Raw genomic sequence first — 22,098 nt, 5'->3', positions numbered from 1 at the left:
CCTTGCGCTTGCCAGGCAGGCGCTTTGCCGCTGAGCTAAATCCCCAGCCCCTCATGCATTTATTTTCATCAAATTACCTTAATATTAACTACATCTCACAAATATTAGAGTAATTATCATGAAAAATAGTCAATTGCAGAAAAGGCAGAACAATTCTATTCACATACCTGTCTCAATGATTTTCTCTTTGAACGTCAGGGTCCACATTTGCTGACTCCGTTTACTCTATCATTGAGTATTAATGCTGGTGAGGAATATATTGACAAATATAACAGAGAGACTAGCAAGCCCTCCAGTTCTCACTGCCGGAGGAGAGGTACAGTTAAGTAGTTACATTTTTGTTTGGGATCTCTCTTGTTCCAGTTCCTAAGCAACTTATTATTTAGTGTCATCTTTATTTTTTAATTTATTTTAAAAATAAAAGAAGGAAAACATATTAACAAACGGCATCCATTTACAAAATAGCATAAGAACAATACAAACAATACTGAATTACAGAAAAATTCGTAGGAAATTAACAATGGTTGCTGTATTACATACTGACATCTTCAAAGTGGTTTCTCAGGAAAACAAACAGAGACATGTGAGATTGATCAAATAATTGAGGAAATTATGTATATATGTATATACAGGATAGCTAACATAGTTGTACTACTAACTTCTATCACTTTACTGAAAGGAACAGTTAATGATCAATTATGTAGTGGTATCTTAATGTCACCATTACACAGGAAAATTTTGTGTGTAGGAATTCTGTACTTTAAAATCTAGTGTTTACAGCAATATATGTGCACCAATGTTTATAGCAGCATAATTTGTAATAGCTAAATCTTGAAAACAACCCAAATATGCATCGACCTAGTAATGGATAAAAAATGTGGTATTTTTATACAGTGGAGTACTTTGAGACTTTTATAGGTAAAAGGATGCAACTTGAGACCACACTCATAAGTGAAATTAATTAGATTCACATGTGTAAACATTTTTATTGTCTCCCTGGTGTGAAAAACTGAAAGAGTAAATAAAGTCTAAAATGTAGATAGATAATTGTGAAATGGGAAGAAATTGTGCAGAAAGAAAAAAGGAACTAGGATAGGTGAAAGGGGAAAGAACAGTAGGGAAAAGGGGAAAAATGTAAGTCAGTTATACCATTAGTGTGTCCTAGTTCATTAAAAAGGAAGGTTTGGGTTAATAGTGATTGGAGAAATTTTTATGCTCATATCTTGTACCCTGAGCAATTACCTTAAAGATAACAACATGTAATATATTAACTATTGCTATTTTCCTAGTATTTTGTTATGAAATTTTGTTTTACATTTTTTCCATAAAATAAAAAAATTTAATTTAATTTACAAATAAAAAAGCCGAATCTGGTGGCGCACGCCTGTAATCCCAGCACTTGGGAGGCAGAGGAAGGAAGATCATTGGGAGTTTGAGACCAGCCTGGGCTACAAAGTGAGCTCAAGGCCAGCCTGAACTGCATAGCGAGACCCTGTCTCAAAAAGACAAAAAGAAATAAAATAAAAAAATAAAATAAAAAAAAAATAAAATCTAGTTTTTAACCCAGGTCTTCTAAAACTCTGTTTCTTTCAAGCAAAACACACCTATAAAATACTAGGTGACATTAAGAAGCACAAATCTTTCTTCAGTTTTTTAATTTCTAAAATAAGAGAAAATGGCATATATATCCCCTCATAGAACTCCTTCCTTTACAGGTTAATTTTGGAAAAACATCCTTTTGAAAGTTAGTTCACAAATCAAAATATACTAATTATCCTTTGAGTTGGCAAATAAATTGATTTTAAAAAATAGTAATGAAGAATAATTATATTTCAGAAAGTTGGTGAATTTATTTGAGTTGGCAAATGAATTGATTTTAAAAAATAGTAATGAAGAATAATTATATTTCAGAAAGTTGGTGAAGTCTAAAAGGTAACTATTTCAGTTTATTTTTTAAAAAACAAAATTTTTGCTCTGTAGCTGTACCACATCATGCCTATATGGTAGTTAACAATACTATATAATACATAAAAAATTTATTGACAGTGGATGCCATGTTAAGTGTTTTGAAATAGAAAGAGAATGTAACATTGCATAACTGAATGCCTATTTTCATGTGATTCTAAGAGTGCATATTTTGAAGTGATTTCATATCTATATTAGAGTTTGGAAATGCCAAAAGAAGGTTAATGTATTTGGAGATTTTGTCACCTCTATTAGATATCAGAACTTGTATTGAAATGATTTTATACTAGGGTGGCTTGCTACCTTTTTAAATATCTTGGGTTTCAAAGGAAATAAATTGTATGAAGTAGCAACTGTCTAAAAGTACAATCTAGTTTTGTTTTTCCTTTTGCTTTTTAAAAAATAGGAGCTCCAAGTTGCCACCCAAGCAAATGAGGGCACCTCTGGGAGATGTATGCTTACTCTCCTAGGCCTTTCATTCATCTTGGCAGGACTTACTGTTGGTGGAGCCTGCATTTACAAATACTTCATGCCCAAGGTAATAGTAATTATAAGTATTATATTTTGAATGACATTATTATACATTTAGTGTCAATTTAAATAATTCTTTGGTAATCATTAGAGAAATGAGGATTGGACGAAAGTTTTCAAATTATGTTTCAGTTCATATGACTGATTTTTCTTCATAGTGACAATTGTAAACAACAAACCTCAGCTTAACACACAATACAATAAATTAATGAGTGCATAAAATTATTCAAATGTCATAGTACTGATATTAGAAGGTTTGGACTTTTCCTCTTGCCTTTCAGAACACCATTTACCGTGGAGAAATGTGTTTCTTTGTTGCTGTGGACCCTGTAAATTCCTTTCGTGGAGGAGAGCCTTACTTCCTATCTGTGACTGAGGAGGCTGACATTCGGGAGGATGACAACATTGCAATCATTGATGTGACTGTTCCCAGTTTCTCTGATAGTGACCCTGCAGCTATCATTCATGACTTCGAAAAGGTGGGTTTTTCATTCTTAGAGGTATTCTAGAATTCTTTTTTTTTTTCTAGTTTGTGGCAAATATTAAGTCCATTCATAATTATATATTACTTGAGGCAAAGCCTTTTCATCGTTTTGCTATTGCATGCTCTTTAGTTAAATTTGAAAAATATAGCTGTTTATTCTAATGTTGGTCAGAAAATCTGTAGTGTTGATCTCTTATGTTGTCCATTTTCAATTTTTTTCAGATCATTGTCTTTATTAGTACATGATTGTAGTACATAATGTGTACATTTCCTGTGCAGAGTTGTTCATAATACATCTTAATTACTTTTTTCATCTCCTTTCTCCGTCTTCCCCCTTCCTCCTTCTCTGGATCCCCTGCCTCTTTGAGAAAGCTCTATCTCTCTACTTCTTATTTTGCCCAATTTTTTCCTCTTCTCCAACAGGGAATGACTGCTTACCTAGACATGCTCCTGGGGAACTGCTTTCTGATGCCTCTGAATACCTCCATTGTTATGCCTCCAAAGAATCTGGTGGAACTCTTTAGCAAACTTGCAGTACGTATTTTGAAAGGCACTTTTTCTATGAGCATTTGCAAATAATTTTGCTTCCTATTTCTGAAAATTAATGAGTTCAGCCAAAATATTTCACTTCTTTGATTTTTTTTAATTTTTAAAGAGGAAAAGGATAAGCATAACAGTGAAACTGAGTTTCAAAACAAATTAGTAGGACAGTTGCAATAGTTGATAGTTTGTGTATTGTTATCTTTGTAGTAGTTATGCAGAGTGCTTTCAATGAACTAGGAGAAACTAGCTCTAGAACAACCTTAACTATTTTGTGTGTGTGTGTGTGTGTGTGTGTGTGTGTGTGTGTGTATATACAACAGCAATTGAAAGCAGAGATTTCTTACATAAATGGCTATTAAACCACAAGAAATATACAATAATTTTAACCATGGCAGCACAATAATTTTCACACAAGATAGAGAATATAATGCTAAAGCCCCTGCATGTTGAAGAACAGTGTGCTAATGAGAGTTCCATGTGAATATATATATATATACATTTCTTTTTTGCTTTCTGCCTTTCCCTTTTCCCCATCACAGTTTGTCTTTTCTTTTGAATAGTTTCTTCCCAATTCACAATATCTACATACATTTTGTGCCTTATGTACTCATTCATTTTCTCACACTAGTGAGACAACCTGATGTTTACACATATGGGTCTGATTTATCAAATATTTTTGAATAAAAAAGTATGCTCTGGCAAAATGCATGGAACGGAGGACATTACATCAAGCAAAATATGACAGACAGAAAGACAAGTACTTCTTGTTCCTTTCACATGTGAAAGTTAAAAACCAATCACTTGAATATCAAATAGTTGCAAAGATTAATACAAGTTGGAAAGGGAGTAGGGGGCCAATGGATCAAGTGAGTTTTCATTTGATCAGCCCACACTGTATGAGTGTGTGGAAATATTACACTAAAATTCATTAGTATTTAGGTGTGAATCAAAAATAAAACTAAGTAATAAACATGCTGTGAATCTAAAATTAAAGTGAAGTATATTTTTAAAAACTGTACATATTACAGGTAAGAGCTTAAATATCTTTAAGTTCTTGTTGCGTTTTTTTTTTCATTTATAGAGCAGAAAACACTTGCCTCATACTTATGTGGTTCATGAAGACCTTGTTGCTGTTGAACAAATTCGTGATGTTAGTAATCTAGGCATCTTTATTTATCAACTTTGCAACAAAAGAAAATCCTTCCGCCTTCGTCGCAGAGACCTCTTGCTAGGTAAGCAGTTCATTCCTTCATTGCCTTGCTATTGGGATGATAAACGAGAGTGAGGTTAGAGTGCAAAGAAAAGTGGAGAGCAAGTTTATGCATTTTTTTCATATACATCAAAAATTCAAAAGTCACTTTTTTACATTCCTCCCAGGTTTCAACAAGCGTGCCATTGATAAGTGCTGGAAGATTAGACACTTCCCCAATGAATTTATTGTTGAGACCAAGATCTGTCAAGAGTGAGAGACAACAAATAAAGAGTATCCTTGGTTATAAGAAGTCAGAGATTTACAATATAACTTCAGCTATGGAAAATGCAAAAATTTACTAATGCATTTACTCTATTGTTTATAGTAGAAAAGAAAATTACAAAAATATTAACCACTTCAAGCAATTGCCAAATTTTAGATTAGCTGACATTGCTTGTTATTTGAAATTAAATACTCATTATCTTTTTTAACTTTATAAAGTTTAGAGCTGTGAAAGCACAATGAATACATCAGCTAACATCCGGACAATTCAGTCAACTATACTTATATAAAACAAGCTCTTCATGAAATCCTAAGTCAAAGCATGTTGAAAATTTTAAATATTTAAATTTATTTTGATATTTTTATGGAAAACATGTAAAATCTTTTAACATTGTTGTTTTTCATTTTGTATGCCTTTCCTGAACTCAGAAATTTCATCTTTGCATTTCTGTTAGGTGCTCTATAATGAATTTGACTTATATGTGATGAATTTTCAGGAGGAAGTTATTACTTATGCAGTTACTCTTTCTCATTGATACCTGTAATGTGAAATACATAAAGCTGTATAGGTGGTGAGTGCTACAAGGATTAAGGTTCCATGAATTCTAAAATTCTATATTAAATTTTAATATGTTCAACTATTTTTAAATTTTCATCTCTTTAAGTATACTTACTCTGAAAATTGCTAATACTTATTTAGCTTCTGGGTCCCTGAGACAGCTCTAAAATTATGAGCTTAGTTCCATTTCCATTGCCATGTGCATGTATTTCTATATCATAATCATTTATTTTATCCACTTTTGATATAATAACAGTTACTCTTTCATACATATATCTCATAATTGTTCTTTAATGTATATTTAACTATATATGAAGAGCTGTTAGGCCCACAGCAGTTTAAAATGTTTAAATACTTTTTTCTTTTTCAAAAAAAAAATCAACACCTATAACAGGTCACTGAGGACTAAGCTTGGAAAAGATGTTTTGACATTTAAGAAATTCATGTTCTGATCCTTACTAGTCTGAGAGTATAAACTCCATATCAAGAGAGACAGTACTATTGATTCTTTTACTTATGTTAAGAGAAAAATTATTGTTCCTGATGCTACTTATCATTTGCTGATAGTGATTATTACTCAATTTTTATAGACAAAATGACCCAATCAAACCCATATCTTTAAATACTATCATTTTAATAAAATTCAGCAAGCATTTAGCTTCAAAAATTCATAAATAAAACAATATCACAAATCAAAACAGGTAGAGAGAAAATAAAGATACAGGACTTAGAAAGCAATAACAGTAACTCAAAAATTCAAGAACTATTTCTCTATAAAGAGAATAGATAGAAAGAACTTGATAAAATTCAAAAACATTCTTTATTTTAAACTATGCACAGAAAATTTTACAAAACAGGTAATAAATTCTTTTGAAGTTCATCATAGTCAGCATCATTCCTGAAGGTGAATCACAAGAAAAGGCGCTGAGTAGTGCACATAATCAATGCATTGTAGTTCCAGACATTCTGTTCACCTTGGTAATGTGAAAGATAAATAAAAGCATCACTATTAAAAGTATGAAATTATGTAATTACCAGGTGGAGTTCTTTAAATAGTAGATACTACATAACTAAGCAACAAGTGTCAAAAACTTTTTTTAAAGATTCCCTACAATAGAAACAAAATCGGATTATACCAACAACCAATTAAAGGCAATACCAGCAGACAAAAAATATTCTACACAAAATAAACAGGGACATAAAGTAGCACCAACAAAATTTGATAGGATTATTGTGGAGAAATCAGTAAAAATTAATAGAGAGATACAAATGAAGAACTGAATATAAATGAAGAAAAAAACATTAAAATTAGATAAATACTTTCCCTATTAAATCTATTTAACATAATCCCAATTAAAATTCCAAAAGAAGTGATTTAGGAGCTAGACAATTATTTAGTCTCATCTGGAAGCATAAATATGTGAGAAAAGTTTAAAAACTTGAAAACAGCAATTGAAAGCAGAGATTTCTTACATAAATGGCTATTAAACCACAAGAAATGTACAATAATTTTAACCATGGCAACACAATAATTTTCACACAAGATAGAGAATATAATGCTAAAGCCCCTGCATGTAGAAGAACAGGGTGCTAATGAGAGTTCCATGTAGTAAAATGTATTATATATCAAATGGTGTTAGAAATAATAGCTACATCGCCTGCCTGGCAAGCGCAAGGTCGTGAGTTCGGTTCCCGGTACCGGAGAAAAACCAAAAAAAAAAAAAAAAAAAAAAAGAAAAGTATAGGAATAAAACCCCGATTTTAAAAAAAAAAAAAAAAAAAAGAAATAATAGCTACATGAAAGAAGTCCTAATTGCTACTGTGCGAAATAGTATAAGTTTAGCAGCTCTCCAAGTGCAGCTTCTGCTATACTTTCACAATTAATGAATATCTCAAAAGAGAAAAACATCAAAAGCGTAAATGAATACTGGAATAACTTGACTTTGGAATCTGTGAGGAATTATTATGTGATAGAGGTTAGTTTTGATTATCTCTCCCCTAACTCAAAATACAGAATCTGCATCAAACAGCAAATGAAACAGTCATCCATTCGTGCCTGCACACAAATGATGGTCCACTTGTTCATTTATCATTTGTCAGACATTATGCCAAGCTTTGGAGATGGTTACACTTGTGAGGAAAACACACACAGACCCTGCCTCTCTTGGGAATATAGTCTTCTGGGGAGAAAAATATTTTTTAAGTTGTGCTTTTTATGGAGAACAAAGTATACAATTTTTATGAAACTATATCACAGAGATCAATTCTGGACTATTAATGAGATCTTCCTGAGAATATGAAATTTGACCTAAAAGATTAGTATAAATAAGTTTAATGAAAGGAGATTATTTTGGGGAGAAGGATGTGGGAGCTAAGTCCCTAAAACAGGAAGGAGTGTGGTTGTTGGAGAAAGTGAAAGAGGGGCTGGAGCACATATAGGGAAGAGAACTGTATTTTTAAAAAGTTGAAGTACGCAGAAGCCAGATCATACAGAACCTTCTAAACTATGTAAAATACATTGTTTTTAATAATTCAAGTAATAAAACCACTGGGAAGTTTAAGTAGTGCTGTGGATGAGAGAAGATTGACATTCTAAAAATAATTTTTTTTGACTACAATGAAGTTAATACAAGATTATAAAAAGGAATACAGTCAGAGCAGTTAGGAGGTTTAAGAAAGAGATGATAATGATAAATTGGAGTAAAAACTTAGGAAGGGAATCAAGATACATTTTTATAATCATACCTTGAGTATGTAGAGTTACTAATGTCAAGGGGCTTTTGCCATTGATAAATTCCAGGTTTCTGGTTTACATAACCATACTTGGATGAAAAGTAAAATTACTTGGCTTATACACCCTAGAACTTAATCAAGGAAAATAGAGGGAAACTGATGTTTGATGTGTCACTCAAGTCCTTGACAGACAACAGATAGAAACTTCAAAGACATTTGTCCCATCATTCTTGCCACTTTCTGAAACAGTTCAGGAAGTCTTCTTTCATGGGTGTCTTTAGTTTTGCTGTTGTGGCTGCCTCAATGTCCTGAATCCATTCAAAGTGTTTACATTTTATTGTAGCTTTCACTTTGGGGAAGAGTGAATTATAATTTTGTGTACAACAAAATTAAGGTATTATCCATTTAAAATAGAGTATTATAAGATGTCTATGTTAGTCTTATAGTAATCACGAAATGCTGTAATTGATCTGTACATGAAAAAGAAAGGAATTGAAGCATACAAACAAGTAGAAAAAATCGAATGACAAAGGCAACAAAAGAGGAAGAGAATAACCAAGAAACAATAAAATAATCTGAAAAAAGTAACAAAATAAGTCCTTGCCTACCAATAATTACTTTAAATGTAAATTAATTAAATTATCACATTAGATGACATTCAACATATACAGTGGCTGAATGGATAAAAAAGAAAGTTTCAATTATACGCTGCCTACAGCACACTCAGTTTAGATTTAATGGTACATGGTAGAAAGTGAAGAAATGGAAAGAAATAATTTCACTGAAATTTCATAAAAAGAATATATATATATATATATATATATATATATATATTCAGACAAAAAGATTTTAAGACAAAGTACATTTTAAGCCAAATTTGTCACCACAGACTAAAAATGTCACTACATATTAACAAAAGGGTAAATTTATAAATACAATTAGAAAACTGTAAATACATATGCTCCTAAAATTGGAGTAAGCAAATAGTGTATATGAAGCAAATACTAACAGAACTGAGGGAGAAGTAAACAACAATGTGATAAAAGTAAGGTTCTAATACCCTGTTTTCAGCAATGGATAAATAACCCAGAATGAAATCAATCAGGAAGTAGAAGACTTGAATGACTCTCTAGACTTAATGAATGTAACAGAAACCTATAGATTCTTCTATCCAATAACAGCATAATACACATTCTTTTCAAGTAGATAGGGAACATTCTTCAGATTATAACATGTAATAAATCACAACACATCTTAAAAATTGAAGAATACTGAAACCATGTATCTTCCTGATCACAATGTTATAAACTATAAATAAATAACAGGAAGAAAACTAGAAAGCACACTAACATGTGTAAGTTAAGGAACACAGAAACAACCAATGGATCAACGAAAACTTCAAAGTAAAATTTTAAAAAAATTTATAAGCAAAAATAGAATTAGAACACACCAAAAATTATGCCATAGAGCAGAAGCAGTTATAAGAAGGAAGTTGATAGCAGTACACTTCTACATTAAAAAAATTGAAAGAACTGAATAAATACATCTTTCTGTACAGTTCCAGAAAGTAGAAAAATAACTAACCAAGCCAAAAGTTAGCAGAAGGAAGGAAATAATCACATCAGAGCAAAAAGAAATGAAGCAGAGACTAGAAAAACACTAGAAAAAACCTAGATTAAAAATTTACTATTTAAAAAAAATCGAAAAAAGTGACAAAACTTTACCCAAACTAAGAAAAACGGAAAACTCTCAAGTAAATAAAATTATAAATGAAAGAAGAGACATTAAAAATGATGCCAGAGAAACCCCAAATATCATGCTGTAACTATCGTCAATTTATGCAACAACTACTCGGATAATATGGAAGAAATAGAAAAATCCTGGACACATTATAACCTACCAAGACTAAACTATAAAATAGAAAATGTGAACAAACCAATGTTGTGTAAAAAAGATTGATTCAGTAATTAAACACCAGACAACCCAAAATGTCAAGATCCGATAGCTTTGCTCCTAAATTCTATCAAACACTTAAGGATTGATGCCAATCCTGTTCAAATGCCCTCAAAACTATGTGAAGAGGGAATAATTTCAGTTCATTATTTAAAGTCAACTTTACTTAAATAACACAGCTGGACATAAGAAAATATTAGTTTCATTTCTCTGCAAATGGATAACCAATTTTCCCAGCACTATTTGTTAAATAGGTTCTTTTTTTCCAGCATAAGTTTTTGGCTCATTTATCAAAAATTGGATGATTGAAGGGGCAGGGATTTGTTTCTGTCTTGTATTCCACTCCATTGATCTACATATCTATTTTTGTGCCGGTATCATGTTATTTTTGTTATGATAGTTTTGTAGTAATTTGAAATGTAGACTTGTGATGCCCCTTGCAATGCTTTTATTTCTCAAGGTTGCCTTAGATATTCTGGTTCTCTTTTCATTCTGTATAAGTCTTATAACATTTTTTAGTTCTATGAAAAATAAGGTAGGTGTTTTAATATATACTACACATGTATGTAATATTGCCATTTTAATAGTATTAATTTTACTTATCCAGGAACAAAAGATGTCTTTCAATTTTCTAACATACTCTTTAATCTCTTTATTTAGAATTATATAGTTTTCATTATATAGATCTTTTATTTTCTTGTTTAGATTGACTCTTCATAGTTAACTTTATTGAAGTCATTGTTAATGTGATTTTTTCTAATTATTCTCACAGTGGATTCATTATTGGTGTACAAGAATGCTGTTGATTTTTTTTATCCTGCAACTTTTCTGAATGTTTTTCAGTTTTGAGTCTTCTGGTTGATTTTTAAGGGTATTCTATGTAAAGAATCATATTATCTTCAAATAAAGGTGGTGTAACTTCTTCCTTCTCTATTTATGTCCCGTGCATTTCTCTGTCTTGCCTGATTGCTCTGGTTAAAATTTTAGTAGTATTCTGAACAGAAGTGTGAGAAAAGTTAAACTAGATACTTATTTCTTACCTGATACTCAAATGAAATAAAAAAGACCTATGTGAAACAACTAAAAATTGAAACTGCAAGATAATACAGGGAAAACACTTAAAGCTATAGGCACAAGCAGGGAGTTAATAGAATTCCAAAAGTACAATAAATAATACTAAGAATCAAGAAATGAGACTACATTGTTTTAAAAAAGACAGCAAAGCAAACAAAAATAAATAAATAAAAAGATGACTTACAACATGAGGAAAAAAATACCACCTCCTTTCTTGATAGATGCCTAATATCTATAATATATAAAAAATTTAAAAATAACTACCAAAACCCACAAAACTCAATAAAAATTGGTGAAAGAGCTGACTACATACTTCTCAAAAGAGAAAGTACATTCAGTAAAGAAATGAAAGATGTTCCCCATTTTTAGGCATTAGGGCAACATAAATTAAAACATTTCTGAGACTCCAAATTACTCTAGTTCAAATGACTATCATCAAGATCACAGATAAACAACAAATACTGCTAAGTATGTGGGGTAAAGGAATCCTTGTACATAGTTGGTAGGAATGTAAACTAGTAAAACCACCGTGGAAATCAGTAGTGAGAGTCCTCAGAAAACTGTAAGTAGAAATTCCATTTGACCCAGTTATGTCTTTCCTGGGTATATTCCCCAAAGATGTAAAGACATGTAACTACAGTGATACGTACATACTCGGGTTTACAGCAACACAACTCACAATAACTAAACTCTGGAAACAGCCTAGATTCCCATTCACAGATGAATGGGTAAAGAAAATGTGGTGCATATATACACAAATGCAATACTATTCAGCCATGAAAAATTAAACTCATATCATTTGCAAGAAAATGGGTGGATCTTGAGACTGTAATGTTAAATGAAATAGTTCAGACACAAAAAGATAAATGCTTTTTCTCATGCAAGAAACCCAAAATATCAAATAATTAAAGAGTAATCTAAAGGAGAGATGGTAGGAAACAGGGAGGTAGACACTTTGGAGAAGGGAATGGAATCAGGAATACAGACAGTTGAAGTGTAAGGAGGGGATTAAAGGAATCAAAAAATGTTCAGGAAATGATATGTATGTACTAATTCCCAAGAAGAGATGTCACTACTATATATGACAAATCCATACTAATAAAATTATTCTAAAATGACGTAGAAATTATTTAAATAATATATTAATTGCCTTTAATAGTAAATTATTTCTTATTAAAAACAAGAATAAAAAGCCTATTATTCTCCTTCATACATATCATTGTTTAGAATTTATCACTACTCAAATATAATAAAAATAAACATAACTATCAAGTGATACTAAATTAAAATTAAGTAAGGATTTGTTAAGAGAAAAAAAATTCTTCACTGCTTACTGTCAGCCTGCATCCCACATCCCCTTTCTCCTCACAGGCCTGACAACTGCAGATCAAAATGGAAAAAGAAAAGGCCGGGCTTATTATTGACAGTGGCTTTGGCATGTGCAAAGCTGGCTTTGCTGGCAGTGATGCCACTCGGGCTACATTTCCCTTCATCACTGAGTGCCACATGATATCAGGTTGCGATGGTGGGTATAAGCCAGAAGGACTCTAAGTGCAGCATCCTGACCCTAAAGTACCTCACTAAGCACAGCATTATCACTTACTGAGAGGACATGGAGAAGATATTCATTCCACCATACCTTCTACAAGGAAGTGCACGTGGCCTCCAGGGGGTATCCAATGTGGTTGACCTAGGGCCCCCTGAACCCCAAAGGCAATGGAGGCAAGATGACCCAGATCATATTTGAGACCTTTAATACCAGAGTCTTGATGTCTTTCAATCCTTTGGAATAAATTGAGAATAATTAATGCTAGATTAATGTTTATTAAAATTAAGCACTGTGGTGATTTGGCTCTGGTCTTGTATTTATTGGGATTCACTTTATTACTAACTCAACCTCATTTTTTTATTACTGATCTGATCATGGCTTTAATGTCTTCATAGTTCAATTTGGGTAGGCAATACTTGACCAGATATTTGTCCTTTTTTTACTAGATTTCCCAATTTGTTACCATCTATTATTTCATCATAATCTCTAATAATCCTTTTTTATTTCTGTAATATCAGTTGTAATGTCTCCTTTTTCATGCCTGATTTTATTTATTCAGATCTTATCTATTTCTAAGATAGTCCAACTTCAAGCTTGACAGTCACCCTTATCTTGAAAAAACAATTCTTTGTTTCACTGATCTTTTACATTTGCAGTTTTTAGCCTTCATTTAGTTTATTTCTGGTCAGATCATTGTTATTCATGTTTGATTGCTTTCTGCTTTTTTCAGCCTTTGAGATGAATCTTTAGGTTGTTTAAATGAAATTTTCATTGATATGTAGATATTTCTTGCTATAAAGCACCATCATAATATTGCTTTGCTGTATTCCTTAAATTTTGGTATGTTGCATGTGTTTTTCAGTTGTTTTAAGAAATTTTAAAATGTCCTTTTTTATTTCTTCAATTGCCCATGGTTCATTCAAAAATGAGTTTTTCAGTCAACATCCTTTTTTTCAAATTCCTACTTTTTTTGTGTGATACTGGAGATTTAACCTAGGGCCTTCCCAGGGAGCTATATTCCAAGCCCTGTTTTTATTTGAGACAAGGCTTACTAAGTTGCCCAGGTAGCACTCAGAATTGTACTCACCTTGCCTCAGTCTCCCAAAGTGCTGGGATTATAGGAATGCAATACTGCACTGGGTTCAAAATTTTTGTTTGTTTGTTTGTTTTGAATTCTAGATTTTTTCTGTTGTGATTTAAAAAGATACCAGATATGATTCTATGTTTTTTTAATTGTAAAGGTTTTTTTATCTATTAGTTGTAATGTCTACTTAATATATGATCTAGTATAGAGTAAATTCTATAAATTGATGGCAAGCACTTATTTTCTGCAGACTGTGGATAAAATGCTCTATGTATGTTCAGGCCATTTAATCTCATATGTGATCCAAAAATAAGGTGTATATTTCATTTAAAAATACTATAGCAAGATGGACTGCAATTAATCACCCTCAAAACACTCCATTTCAAACATAATTACCCAGGCATACTTGGTAGTTTCTGAATCAGTTCTACAAGTCTTCTTTCACAAGTGTTATTTAGTTGTGCTGCTAATGCTGCCTCTATGTCCTGAATCTATTTGAAATGTTTTCCTTTTTTGGTCATTTTGACTTTGGGAAAGATCCAGAAGGTTCCTAGTGCCACATCTCATGAAGAAGGTGATTTAGGACAACCTGTACTGTATACACCAACCTGCCCTTCTATTTGGTGGCACTCAGCAGCAGTGTTACCAGGTTTTAGGGTGCTGGAGTCTCCTCCTAGAAGTGGCTTCTAGATTCTCCCTATCCAGAACAAAGAATTGGTCAAGATGAGCACAAATATGTTAAAGGTATGAAAAAAAGGAAGGAAGCATGCTCTGCAGAGTAAGTTCAGTTTGACTAAAAGTAAGAAAAGACATACACCCTGCAAACAACAGGGTGGGCCCCTGAAAATTAGCAGTGGCCTTTACCTTGATGGTGGCTCTCTTTTGTATCGCCTACTGATCAAGCTGATGCCAGGTGTAAGCTATCCTATCAAAAACCTCCTCAAGTTCTTGCAAGAAGAATTCAAGATAGCACTCTCTCATTGATGTGCAGGCTTTGGGAAATGTTCTGCACATCTGTACTGGAACTTTGTAATTCACAGACCACACTTACCTCCCTGGGCAGTTTGCCACACCCTAATCTCCTAACTTGGCAACATTCAACATATATTTAATCACATTTTGTGAAGATACTTACCAAATAAGACTTTCAGAACTGCTTCAGAATGTGGTAAGAAGGATGGGATGGGTGTGTTTGAAATGAGGGGGAGTATTTTGAGGGAGATTAATGGCAATGTTTTTTATGCTGTAATAAATTATTTTTATTTAAACGTACCATTTTTATCAGACCTTTTTTATTTTAAAGACAATAATAAAAAAAGAACAATAGCAAAGTACCAACAACATAGGCAAAAACAAAACAAAGTGAAAACAATAAAAATGATACAAAGTTTCAGAAGAAAATGATAAGAATTAACGTTGGTTGTTATATTACATATTGCTATCTTTCATGCTTATATCTGGTAATCTGAACAACTAATCTGAAGACAATAATATGCAATATAACAACCATAGGTGAATTCCTACCATCTTGTCTACAGACCTTTTACACTATAATTTGAATCTGAAAATTCTTTGTATAAGTGGCGTGCCGTTTTATGAAATTTAGGCTTTGATGTCACTCAGTAATATATTAGATTCCACTCTGCCTTTATTTTGGTAGTGTTTGTTTTATAAAATTTGATGCTCTAATATTAGGTGCTTAGAGATTGTTATATATTCTTGTAGAATTGATCACTTGGTAATCACATGGTTACTATATTGTCAGCTTTTACATTGCTGGGACCAAATGCTTGACAACATATAAGTGAGGAAAAGTTTAATTTGATTCAGAGTTTCAAATGTTTCAGTACATAATCATCAGGTTCTAAGAAAAAACCTCATGGATGAAGCAAATGGCAAAGGAAAGCTGCTCAGCTCATCACACCCAGAAGGTAAAGAGATAGAAAAGATTTCCAGAGAATAAAGTATCAGGGGCAGGATATAATCCCCAAGGTCTTGCCTTCATGACCTACCTAGATGCACCCAGAAGTGCACCCTTTAAATTTTTAATTGGCTCTCAAGCCAATCATGGAAATCAAGATTAACTGCCACATTCCTACACTGACCAACTTGACACCCAAATATATCTCCATTACACATGATTAATCTTCAAATAAAGACAATAACAAGGTCACAGTTCCAGTTTCCGATGATGGAAATATACTGGATAAAACCAACACACACTAATTCCTTCCACAAAGTCTCAACAGTTCCAGCACTGTTCCAAAGTCCAAATCAAAAGTTCCCTTTAAGACAAACTCTTAGCTTTGAGCTCCTGCAAAATTAAAAATCAAGTTACAAGTTCACAAGATACAATGGCACAGAGTAAATATGTCCACTCCAAAAAAGAGTAATAACGCAATAGAAAATAATCAATCCAAATTAAGACTGAAACCAACAGAGAAAACGTTAATGATTGTAACCCCATATCCAGCACCCAGAGCACATGGTGCTGATACATAAATTCTAGAGAGCATGAGTGGGCCCACCCCTATGGCTATGGTTGCAGTCCCTATAATGTGGCTGTTCTCAGCAGATTACCATGGTCGCAGTCCCTATAGTGTGGCTTTTCTGAGCAGATGTTCATTGCTCTTGAAATTTCTTGTTTCCCAGCAACTCTACTTCATTTTTGACTTAACTTTCACAGTTTAAAGTAATACCCCTCAAGGGCTCCTGGCAGGGAGTCTAACTCTTTCATACATCTTTCCTGACCTCCCAGTCACTCCTTTAAAATATGGGTAGAAGCCACCATAACCCCACAGCTCTTGAACTCTGCATGCCTGAAAAAACAGTATGATATGGAAAATACTAAGGTCTGTTAACAGCTTGAGCAGTAGCCATGACCCTTTAGACTATGGCTACAGGGCTCTTGGAGTGACCAAAAGGATGATTACAGTGAAGAAAAACCTATAGAGCCAATTCTATAAGTGGCCCATCTGGAGAATTGTGTCCAGGAGCTCTCTTCTCAAATGAGAAGTTTAAAGTTTTATATTCTGGAGCTTATAATGGTTTTAATCTTGTTGATTCCTAAGATGTCATCAAGGCATGTTTCCTCTTGTCCCAACTAATGGTCCTTCATTTCTTTTAATTAGTTCTAATCTCCTCTGCAATCATGACTCCTTTATTCCAAAATTTTTGCCAAGCTAAAAGTTTTCCAAATCTTTTTGCTCTGTTTTTGCTTCAGATTCTCATTATAAATCCACCTAAAGCAAGACAGCAGTACCTATCCAAACACGTTTTGGCTGTGTGTGTGTTGATATTTCCTCCAATAGGTTAATTAATCTGACTGCTTTAAATTAGCCTTACTCAAAGTCTTAGGACATGGGTAATCTGTAGATAAATTATTTGCCAAAAGGTAACACACATGGCCTCTTGCTCAATTCTAAGTAGAGCTCTCATTCCCATCTGAAACCTCATGAGCAGTCTTTTTTTTTTTTTTTTTTTTTTTTTTTTTTTATTTTAAGGATAAAAGGAGGGAAACATTAACAGACATATAACATTTTACAACATATCACAAGCACAATACAGACAATACAGAGTTACAAACAAAGTGGTAGGGAATTAACAATGGTGGTTGTATTACATATTGATATCTTCAAAGTGGCTTCTCATGAAAACAGATATAGACATGCAATACTGGTCAACCAAAGACTCATTGACAGTTTCTTTCAGCATAGAAACAGCAGATAGAAGAACAACCATGTTATCTATCCTGTATATACATACATACAAAATTTCTCCTTCTTTCCCTTCTCTTTTCCCACATCCCAGAAGCCCTTTACTCTTCGGTGGTTTAGTGTAAAACTTGAAAGAGTTAAGTTAAACTCGGAGGTATGAGCAGTCTTTAATGTTTGCATTCATATGAGCATTCTCATCTTCTGGGTTTCTACCAGAATTTTCCATCAAACTTTGCTTTAAACAGTCTATGGTTTCACTGGCCCACATCCGCAAACTTTTCTATTTTTTTTCTTGGTACTGGGAATCAAACTCAGGACCTTGTACTTGCTGGGCAGGCGCTGTGCCATTGAGCTACATCCCCGGCCCTGCAAACTTTTCTAAACTCCTCATATAAACCAGTTCCAAAGGCTTCTGAACCACATTGTCATGTATAGTTACAGGAAAAACCCCAGCTTCCTAGTACCGGTATTCTTTTCTATTGCTGGGATACAAACATCTGACATTTTTATCTTAAAAACAAGGTGTTGTCTTTCAAGCCAATTAAATTGACAGCTGAGATTAATTTACACAGTGACATTCTGAATGTCTTGTGCTCCCACACATCAGAGGTATAGACACAGTTCTTCCATGAAGAGTCATTGGTAGGAATCATAGCACCACCTCTATTGCACCCAGCCATTCCCAACAGCAATACATGATCACCCAAGTCATAGAGATGGTGGAGCAGAAAGAACGACCTAGGTGGGGTGGAAGCAGGAGCCTTGGTTTTCGTCTCTGAAATTAGTAGTGTGTGTCTAGGAGAAGCACTGTAGCTGGCTCCAGGTAAATTTCCTCTTGTCCCTCTTTGAGCATCTCAGCCTGGTGGTGGGGCAAAGAGCTGGAGCCATGTCTTTGCTTAAGGCCCTCTCATCAGGCTACTGTGGGCAATGAAGCAGGGGGATCCACAGTTTTGCCTTCCTATTCTGTCAGTAACAAGTACCTGGGCATGGTGCAGGAGATTCACTAGAAATGGAAATGGCAGGGACGCTGGCATTAGTCTCTCTTTCTTTACTGGTAGTTCCCACTGGGAGAAAGATCTAAACTGTACCTTGGAAAACTGAAAAGTAGCTCTTCCAAAATGCATGTGCCTATGTGTAGTACAACAACTAGAGCCACAGATTCCCTCAAGGCCTTCTGAACATGTCCCTGTAGGCAGGGCAGTAGTGTGGGCTACAGTATTCCCTCTCCACCATGTCAGCAACAAGTGCTTGTTTTCAGGCCCAAGGGGAGGTATACCAGAAACCATGTGGTTGCCTGCTTTCAGTCCAGAACTCGCTCGGATGCACATGCATCTGGCCATGCCCCTAGTATCAGAGGGCAAGTGGCCCAATGTCTTGGTTCTTGAGGATATCACCGTACATTCCCCTTTATGACAATAATGCCTGTCCAGTGCAAAGTGCAAAGCACACAGTGGGTTTAAATCACAAACACTCTGCTGGGCCAAGTTGCAATCACAAGGCAGCTATTCTTCACCTCAGCACAGGGGCAACTATCCCTCAACACAGCTATCCCTCATCCCAACACAGAGAAAAGTCTGTGGAGTCTCAGAGATGAAGTATGCAGATTTTCTGACCACTAGGGCAGTCTAAGCTCAGACACTAGTTCATTCCTTAAAATGTCTCCTGGCTACAGCAACTTCACATTCCCTGGAAGATGAGAGGCCCTTTGTCCAAAGCAAGGGTGTAGGTGAAATTCAAGTTACTCATCTAATTAGGCTGGAAGACTGTGAATTTTTCAGTAGTTAAGCTTGGTAGTGTCCGTGCTAGAAAGAATTTGCTTGGAGTCTCTTTTTTACAAAGGAAAGTATCCACATCTCTGGCTATAGAAACAGTGTAACATATGCTGAGGTGTTTTATTTCTCTTATCACACTTTTATCTAAGGTCTCTGAATCTTATAAGATTATAGGCACCATTTTGCTGTTTTCTAGTGTTCTGCTATGGACACTCACTTGAAAATGCACCTGTATACATTTGTTGTTATGGCGTTTTGGAGGAGGAAGTAAGTTCTGTAAACCTACATTTACTCCTCTTGGATCTCGCTCCTCTTGGTTTCAAAGATACATTTTTTTATCCAACTCTTTTCGGTGGAGTGTGTTTCATTTACATTAAAATGATTATAGATACAGAACCTCTTATTATGCCTTTGATTTTTTTATGTGTTGTAGCATTTTTGTTCTTACCTGCTATATTATTCTATTTAGTTAATCTTTTTCATGGCAATATATTTCAGTTTTCTCATTCCTTTGGTGCATAGTCTGAACATATTCTCTTTGTGGTTACATGAAATTATATATAACATCTGAAAGTTATAACAGTATTATTTGAAAATTACCCACTTAACTGATCTTTTAAAAAACATTATTCCTGTACATTATTTGCTCCCCCCTCTTTTTGTCTTTTTTTTAGACAAGGTCTCACTATGCAGTGCAGGCTGGCCTTGAACTCACTTTGTAGCCCAGGCTGGCCTTGAACTCATAACAGTCCTCCTGCCTCAGCCTCCTTAGGGCTGGGATTACAGTCATGCACCACCACGCCTGACCCTCCCTTATTTTTTGATATTCCAAAATACGACCTCATATACTTTATACCTAATACTGTAGATTAATAATCATTTTACATAATACTTATTATATTCTGTGGAGAATAAACATTGGAGTAACAAAGATAATTATAATAATATTGGGTTTTAGAGTTTCCCATGTATTTACTTTTATCCTATGATCTTTCTTTTTTTACCTGACTCCATGTCGCTGCCTATCATCATTTCATTTTAACCTGAAAAACCTCAATTTAGCATTTCACATAGGACAGGCCTTCTAGCAGAGAAATCTCTTAGCTCTTATTGAGAATGACTTAATTCCATACTTTTTTTAGAAACATCAATTTTATTGACTCAATGAAAAAAAAACAAAAGAGAAGAAAAGATGAGAGAACACTTCCCCATTTGTTTTATGGGGTAACTTTCATAGCAAAACTAAAAGTAGACCAAACAAAAGAAAAATTATACAGCAGTAACTTTTATGAACTCTGCAAAAACCCTGAATAAAATAATGGTAAATAGAATCTAACAATGTGGAACAGTATATAACTTTACTAATTGTATTCATTCTAGACCTAAAAGGATGTTTAAACATCTCATAGCCATTCTTTGTAAATTCTTGACATGATGTAAAGAGGTTAAAGAAAAAATTATGTAATCACATAACTTACACAGAGAAAAGAGTTTCTCAAGATCCCACATTCATTCATGATAAAATCTCTCACCAAACTAGAACTTGAAGTGAACTTCCTCAACTTGATAAAGACTATCTACAACAAGACAAAACAAAATAAAACAAAAACCTCTGTAACTGACCTTACACTTGATTATGAAAAACTGGCAATTTGTTCAAGAACAAGACAAGGGTAACCATTCTCATCACTTGTATTCCACATAGTACTAGAAATTGTAGCTATATGGGGAGGTGGAAGGGAGGGAAGGAAGGGAGGAATAAAGCATGCATATGGAAAAGGTATAAATAAAACTGCCTTTGTTCACAGATAACATGGCTGTCTACTTAGAAATGAATTCTACAGAATCTTCTAAAAGCCAACTTTTGGAGAGAATGAGATGAGTTCCAGGTGTCAGGGAAACATGCAAATATCAGTTGCAGTTTATACAAATGGAGAGATTTTTCATGTTCATGGAAAGGCAGATTGAATATTGTCAATACATGAGTTCTTCCTAAATTGATCCTTTGACTCAGTGTTTTCTTTCCTTTTTATTCTAAAGAGAAAAGAACAAAAACAAAATAACAAAAACAAAGACAAAAACAAAACAACACAAAAACTATAAAAATTATACAAAATTTCAAAACAAGACGATAGGAAAGCAACAATGATTGTTGTATTACTTATTGTTATCTCCAAAATAGTTGTTCACATTACCAGATATAGGCATGCAAGATTGATCAAGGATTTAAACATTAACTGTTCCTTTCAATACACTAATAGAAATTAGTAGTACAATTATCTCAGCTACCTTGTATATATATATACATATTTTTTCCTTTCCTTCTTTCATCCTTTTCTCCTTTCCCTCATCCATGTTGTTCTTTGCTATTGAGCAGTTTCTTTCCCTTTCACAGTATCTGTGGTACCTCTCAGATTTTATTTACTCTTTCAGGTTCTTATACTAGGAGGAAAATACTTAGAGTTAGAATTGTCATTTGAAAATTTTGCTTTTTCAGCACTTTACACATATCATCCTATTGTATTGTACCCTCAGGTTTCTGGTGTGAAATTAGTGGATACTCTTGTCTTTGCTTTTGATACAATAAATACAATATGTCTCTATATGCATCACTTTGTGTTTATCCTACTTCAGGTTTTTTGAGCTTCTTGAATTAATAGA

At 33.6% G+C, this 22,098-nt stretch overlaps 1 protein-coding gene across 5 annotated transcripts in view; it reads left to right on the top strand.

Moving 5' to 3' along the window:
- Positions 1–5,635, top strand: part of Itm2a (integral membrane protein 2A) — an 8,689-nt gene extending 3,054 nt beyond the window's left edge. The window contains exons 2-8 of one of the 5 annotated variants that reach the window (XM_013508830.1): positions 199–321; positions 2,372–2,503; positions 2,778–2,975; positions 3,404–3,514; positions 4,605–4,755; positions 4,901–5,006; positions 5,453–5,635. In XM_013508830.1, the coding sequence (XP_013364284.1) occupies positions 199–321; positions 2,372–2,503; positions 2,778–2,975; positions 3,404–3,514; positions 4,605–4,755; positions 4,901–4,989 (804 nt within the window). In that variant the 3' untranslated portion in view covers positions 4,990–5,006; positions 5,453–5,635. Of the gene's footprint in view, positions 1–198; positions 322–2,371; positions 2,504–2,777; positions 2,976–3,403; positions 3,515–4,604; positions 4,756–4,900 lie in introns of all 5 variants that reach the window. The other 4 variants (XM_013508829.1, XM_013508828.1, XM_013508831.1 and 1 more) reach the window with 4 other exon arrangements.
- Positions 5,636–22,098: the final 16,463 nt, after the last annotated feature.

Source organism: Chinchilla lanigera, unplaced genomic scaffold (genome assembly GCF_000276665.1).
Source record: "Chinchilla lanigera isolate Chin_1 unplaced genomic scaffold, ChiLan1.0 scaffold00156, whole genome shotgun sequence".
Classification (NCBI taxonomy): Eukaryota; Metazoa; Chordata; class Mammalia; order Rodentia; family Chinchillidae; genus Chinchilla; species Chinchilla lanigera.
The sequence above is the reverse complement of the archived record's forward strand: the minus strand, read 5'-3'. Positions and strand labels throughout refer to the sequence as shown.